We start from the raw sequence: 7500 nt of genomic DNA on the forward strand, positions 1-7500 counted from the left end.
TTCGTTTGTGGATTACTTAGTTAGCTGGATTTGGTTATTGACGATTTGATACGGTTCAGGATCCTTTCGTTCTTCAAAACTTATGTGAAAGTTGTTGTCATAGCAACAGTTAATAACCATAATAAACACCTGATCAAACTAATTGAGTCGTTCAGGCTTGTTTGAAACCTAAAAGCATTTTTTCAGCTTCATGTTGCATAGCAGTTTAATTTTTTTATTTGATCTATTTACAGTGTCAAACTTGCCAAAACTTAAGATACACCACATGTTGAGTTACAGTATACGTTTATTATCTTTTTTTTTTGCCACTGCATGTTGTTAATAACAATAAATTTTATAGTTTTTATTTACATGAAAAACTATTTTGCATTATTTACTTTTTTGTGCACTAAAAAAATGTCTGCAAAGTTGTCGCAAACAATTTGTGTTAAATTTAAACAAACAAATTAAATTTAGTAATGTTAAAATAATGTTAAACTTTTTGTTTGTTTAAATTCAATAATAAATTTTTTTAATTTACACTGAATAATTTTTTTCAGTGCATTTTATGGTGGTTCATTGCTGTGTATGATTGTATAAATGAATTTTATTTTATTTTCATCATTGATTTTTCTTTGGCTCAGTCTATGATTTATCAGGGGTCACCACCGCAAATCCAACAACCTTATTTTTTTATTTTATTATTTTTTTATTTTATTTTATTTTATTTTCCTTTGACTTGGTCCATGATTTATCAAGGGTCACCACAGCAAAATGAACAGCCTTATTTTATTTTATTTTATTTTATTTTATTTTATTTTATTTTATTTTATTTTATTTTGTTTTGTTTTGTTTTATTTTTTATTATTTTATTTTATTTTATTTTATTTTCCTTTGGCTTGGTCCATGATTTATCAAGGGTCACCACAGCAAAATGAACAGCCTTATTTATTTTATTTTATTTTATTTTGTTTTGTTTTGTTTTATTTTTTATTATTTTATTTTATTTTATTTTCCTTTGGCTTGGTCCATGATTTATCAAAGGGTCACCACAGCAAAATGAACAGCCTTATTTTATTTTATTTTATTTTATTTTTTTAAATTTTTAAATTTTTTTATTTTATTTTATTTTATTAATTTTTAATTTTATTTAATTCATTTTTATTTGGCTTGGTCCATGATTTATTAGGGGTCACCACAGCAAAATGAACAGCTGAATTTTTAATTTAATTTAATTTAATTTAATTTTTTTTATTTCATTTTTATTTCATTCAATTTCTTTTGGCTTGGTCCATGATTTATCAGGGGTCACCACAGCAAAATGAACGGCCGAATTTAATTTAATTTAATTTAATTTAATTTAATTTAATTTAATTTAATTTAATTTAATTTAATTTAATTTAATTTAATTTAATTTAATTTAATTTAATTTAAAATTTAATATTTTATTTTATTTTATTTTATTTTATTTTATTTTATTTTATTTTATTTTATTTTATTTTATTTTATTTTGGCTTGGTCCATGATTTATCAGGGGTCACCACAGCAAAATAAACAGCTGAATTTTATTGTATTATATTTTTTTAATTTTACTTCTCAGTAAATTAGACTTTATTGTTAAGTACAGTACTATCAATAATAATTAATAATAACAATTTAATCAAATAACCTAAAATAAAACAAAATAATAATTTCCCACACAGCCACATTCATGTTGTCTAAATATTAAATAGATATTTATAGTTTGACTATTTGTGCATTTTTTTTTGTCTCTGTTCAGAATGTCCTGCTGTATTCAGACTTCCAGAAGTCCACCTTCGACCTGCGGCAGCTCCCCAACCACCGCTTCGAGGCCATGGACCGATTCAGCAAGTGTTTCCTGCTGGTGAAGCTGCAGATGCAGGAGAGCAGGACTGGGCGCAACTGGAGGGCGGTGCGGGTGGATTTGGTGGCTCCACCACTGGAGAGATTCCCATACGCTTTGCTGGGATGGACTGGATCTACGGTAATATAATCATAAAGAATAGTATAGAATTGTGTAAAACTGAATAGAATTGTGCATGATTGAATAGTATTGCGCTGAACAGAGTGGAATCATTTAGAATTGTGTATAATTGAATGGAATTGTGTATATAAGATATTTCTCATTTACTATAGATGTGTAGAATTTCATAAAATATAATAGTGTCAAAACTATAAGTAGTATAGAATATAATTATACAGAATAATATAAAATAAAATTGAGTATAGAGTAGTAAAGGATTAGTATTATAATTATGGAGAAACTTTAAAAATACTCGTGTATAATAATCTTGAAGTTTTCTATAATTTATTAGAATAGTATAGAGTTATGTGAAATAGTGTAGAGTTGTATGGATTGTTTAATAGAATAGTATAGAATTTAACTGTGTAAAATTGTCGAATAGAATTGTGCTAATTAGAATTGCACATAATGGTGTCAAATATAATCATATAGAATTGCATAGCATGGAATTACCCAGAATACAATTGTTTACCATAGTGGATCCAGCGCAGTACAAAAGCACAGCAGCACTACACAACCAGCTTCAGACTCGCCCTAAAATTGTAGAAGGCTGTATTGAGTAGAATAGTGTAGAATAGAACTGCATAAAGTTTCATCAAATTGAAAACTGTAGAATATAATTGCATTGAAAAGGATAGTGAAGAATAGAATTGTATAGAACCGTATTGGATAGATTAGTGGAGAACATAATTGTATAGAATTATTTTGATTAGACTAGTGTAGAATAAATTGTGCTGAAAACAGTATTGTGGAACCAAGTTGTATGGAACAGAATTAAATTATATAGAATAGCTTTCATTGAAAAGTATAAAACAGCACATATATACAATATTCTATTCAATACTATTCTATAAAATCATCTTTTACACTATTCTATACACTACACTATTATACAATTTTGTTTTACACTATTGTAATCAATACCATGCATTCTAAACTGTTTTAATCTATGTAATTCTACTCTATACTTATTAATTAAATTAAACAGTTGTATTCTTTACTATCGTGAGAAAATTCATTTTATTCAACTATATGTAATGTATATGTTCTATACAATTCTAATTAGCTCTATTCTACACTATGCTATTACATTTTATACTATGCTAAGTTATGCTGTTCTAGTCAGGTGCATTCTATAAAATTATATACGCTTTTATTCAATACAATTATATTTGACATCATTGTGCAATTTAATACAACTCTGTTTAACACAATTCCAAACAATTATTTTCTATAATATTTAATTCTATGCTATTCTATTCTACAGTCAGTTCAATTATATTCAATTCTATTCACATACCATTTGATGTAATTCTGTTCTATACAATTATAATTAATACTATTCCACACAATTCTATACAGACCTACTCTAGACCATACATTACTACTCTATACTCTGCTAATCAATTCTATTAATTTGAAAGCATTATGAGCAATTCTATACAATTCAATTTTACACAATTATGTTCTGCAATGTTCTATTCAACACAATTCCAGATTAAATTCTTTTTTATACAATTCTAAATATAATTTTGTTCAATTCTAGTCTATTTTATTAAATATAATTTCATTCTATACACTTATAGTTAATACTATTCAATACAATTATATCGAGATATATTCTTTAATATAAACTACTACTCTATACTGTGCTATGCAATTCTATTCAATTCTATACAATTGCATTTAAACCATATTGTGCAAGTCTTTACATTTCCATTCAACACGATTCTGTTCTGCAATATCCTATTAACACAATTCAATTCGGAACAATTATATCATGCAGTTATATTCTATACCATGCAACTCTATTTAATACTCAATTTTTTCTGCTTGGTCCCTTTACTAATTTTTATTAACTTATCCAGCAAATGTTTTACACAGCAGATGCCCTTCCAGCTGCAACCCATCACTGGGAAATCTTTTTAATATTATTGAATACATTTTTTTAAAGGACTATTGTATTCTATACAATTCTGCTATGCAGTTATATTCTATGCAATTCGATTCTAAACATTACAAATCTATTCTGTACTTTGCTATGCAGTTATGTTCTAGGAAAGTGCATGCTTTACAATTCTATGCAATGACATTGGACATAATTCTGGCCAATTCTATACAATTCTATTCAATAGTATTTTTTGCAATTGCATTACTGTTCTGTACAATTCTACTTAATGCTATTCTACACAACACCTTAATATCCAGGTGTAATTATTAAAACAGTGTAAAGTCTATAAATATATCATTTAGACTTGAATCTATGATATAAAAATAAAACTCATTAAGTTATTAGTTGTTATTGCAGAAGTCATCCTTTAATTATGAATAATTACACACATGCTTGACTTTAATTTTCTTATTTTGTTAAACTTGATCCAAATCATTTGAGCACTACAGATTCATAAATCAACCTTTATATTTGACCTCTGGCCTTGACCTCTTGACTTCTGACCTCTGTATATGTAATACAGTGCAGCACCGAGGACCACAGGGCTTCTGAACCTTTCACAATTAATAAATCATGCCATTATGTGCATCTCATTAGACATTTGAACATTAATTCATGCATTTATTCATGTATTGAAGCGTCTGGGCTCTTCATGGCATCCAGTGGTGGCGTTTACTTGCAGCCCAAGCAGCCGTGACCTGGAGGAGCTTTAGATAATGACAGAAACATTAAAAAGCACTGTGTGTTTGAAGAGTTTAATGGAGGAGTGTTTCAGCCGCTCTGCAGGACACGATAAGAGTCTCGGATGAGATTAAACATGATGCTTAATGCTGCAAACGGACGCACAGGTTTATTCTAAAGCTCATTCAGCTTTGTTTACTCAGGGGAAATATATAATATAAAGCAGAAATAACAAAGCTCATCATATTGCTGAGCTGCAGACTCTTTACTGTTTAATGCCTTTGTTTTAGATTAATCTGTTTGCGAACGAGCTGGAAATATTAGTCCTCTGGTTATAAATGATCTGTGTTGATATTATAATGCATAATGGGATTTATTCAAACAGCACAAACAGTTTGTGGATCAATATCAACATCCATCTGATACATTTCATCTCTTTAGGATGAGTCTTGTGCTTATGAAAGCTTATTAATAGGTATGTTTTTTATTCTGTTCTGTTCTCTTTTTTTCTATTCTGTTCTATTACATTATGTTCTATTCTATTCTGTTTTATTACATTATGTTCTATTTAATTATATTCTATTACATTCTGTTCTGTTCATATAAATTATGTTCTGTTCTATTCTATTATGTTCTATTGCATTCTGTTCTATTCTGTTCTGTTCTGTATTGTTCCATTACATTCTATTCTATTCTATTCTATTCTATTCTATTCTATTCTATTCTATTACATTCTGTTCTGTTCTATTCTACTCTGTTCTGTTCTAATCTATTCTATTCTATTCTATTCTATTTTCAGTTATGTTCTATTGCATTCTGTTCTGTTCAATTCTATTCTATTACATTCTGTTCTGTTCTAATATATTATGTTCTATCCTATTCTATTCTATTCTATTCTATTCTATTCTATTCTATTCTATTCTATTCTATTCTATTCTATTCTATTCTATTCTATTTTATTCTTTTCTATTCTATTCCATTATGTTTTGTTCTATCATGTTCTATTCTATTCTTTTGTTCTATTCTGTTACATTCTATTCTGTTCAATTCTATTCTATTACGTTCTGTTCTAATATATTATGTTCTATTTTTTTCTGTTCTATTATATTCTGTTCTATTCGGTTCTGTTCTATTCTATTATGTTCTATTACATTCTGTTCTATTATGTTCTATTCTAATCTTCTATTCTGTTACATTTTCTGTTCTGTTCTATTGTATTCTGTTCCACTCTAATATATTTTGTTCTATTCTATTGTTCTATTACATTCTGTTCTATTCTATTCTGTTCTGTTTTATTACATTATTCTTTTCTATTCTGTTCTATTGTACTCTATTACATTCTGTTCTTTTCTATTCTGTTCTGTTTGATTACATTGTTGTATTTTATTTTGTTCTATTCTATTACAATCTGTTCTATTCTGTTCTGTTCTATTCTATTGTTCTCTTCTGTTATTGAATAGAAATCTATCGAACTGTTTTATTATAATAAAAGTAGTTTTTAACTAAAATATTTTACACATTTTTACTTTTTATAGCGATATTTTTACCTTTTATTAATATTAGTAGTTAATATTAGTAGTTTTTTATTCATTTCATTTTATTTGACTTTTACCACTGTTATATTATGTTATATTATACACATTTTTAAAATCATTATTACTAGGCGTGTGAAGAGAATGAGAGAATGAGACAAGATTTTTTCACTGTTTGTTTTGGAATCCTCAATGATAAAATATTTGAAAAGAAAACATAGTAGTATTTTACTCAACTGAAAAAAAAATCACAAAATGCAAAACAATGTTTTTTGAAATAAATGCGTCACAAATGTTATTTTACTTCTATTTTAATGTATTATTCCATAAAGGACATGAAAACACTGCTATAAACTTTACTGACTGGACAAACTCTGAGCTACTGGCTGTGAGTGTGGACTGATAGGAGAGAGGAGTTTTAATGAGAAACCGCATGCCGAATAAAAAAAACTTTTTTTTTTTTTTTTTCTGTATGGCATAAATGATCATGATGATGACTATTGTGTGTACAAAGAAGTAGAAATAGAAGTAAAATATCTGAAATGTCAGTTTATAAAGTTTATTTTCTGTTTTCCCTGCAGCTGTTTGAGCGAGACCTGAGACGCTTCGCCAGACTGGAGAGAGGAAAACTACTGGACAATCACACACTCTACGACAAAACAACGGTAACTCTTTACCATACTCTTCACTACCATTCTATTCTGTTCTATGCAATTCTATTATACATAGTCCAATACAACATAGTCCTATTCTATACTATTCACAATTCTGTTATATGTAATTGCATTCGATACTGTTCTGATTCAGTTCTGTTCTATGCAATCCAACGCAATGGAATTATATGAATAACAATTCTGTTCAATACTATTCTGTTCTACTTTATACAATGCTGTTCTATACAGTTCTATTCTCCACGGCTTCATTCAACACAACACAACTCTATTTTATTCTATTCAACACAATTAAATGTTTTACAATTCAGGGCTGCAATACAATTCTATTTTACACCATTCTGTACAATTGTATACAGTACTGTTGAGTACAATTCTGTTCTAAACTGTATCATTCAACACAATTCTATTCTATGCCATTCAGTACAATTCAATTATATGCAATTCAATACAATACTGCTCAATACAGTTCTGTTCAATACAATCCCATGGAACACAATTTTATTTAAATTCAACTATTCTGTATAATTTTATACAACACTGTTTAATTTAAAAACAATTCTATTCTACACTGCTCTATTCAGCATAATTATATGATATATTATTCAATACAATTTTATTTTGTACTGTAAAATTGCATGA

At 27.6% G+C, this 7500-nt stretch overlaps 1 protein-coding gene across 8 annotated transcripts in view; it reads left to right on the top strand.

Annotated features, from left to right (window-relative positions):
• dntt (deoxynucleotidyltransferase, terminal) overlaps window positions 1-7500 on the top strand; it is a 621669-nt gene that overhangs the window by 238649 nt on the left and 375520 nt on the right. For 4 of the 8 annotated variants that reach the window (XM_073919556.1, XM_073919554.1, XM_073919555.1 and 1 more), the window contains 2 exon segments: window positions 1760-1984; window positions 6769-6852. The exons of 1 other annotated variant lie outside the window; for it this stretch is intronic. In XM_073919556.1, coding sequence (XP_073775657.1) covers window positions 1760-1984; window positions 6769-6852 — 309 coding nt within the window. 8 annotated transcript variants of the gene reach the window in all.

The sequence above is a fragment of the Danio rerio genome, chromosome 13 (assembly GCF_049306965.1).
Source record: "Danio rerio strain Tuebingen ecotype United States chromosome 13, GRCz12tu, whole genome shotgun sequence".
Classification (NCBI taxonomy): domain Eukaryota; kingdom Metazoa; phylum Chordata; class Actinopteri; order Cypriniformes; family Danionidae; genus Danio; species Danio rerio.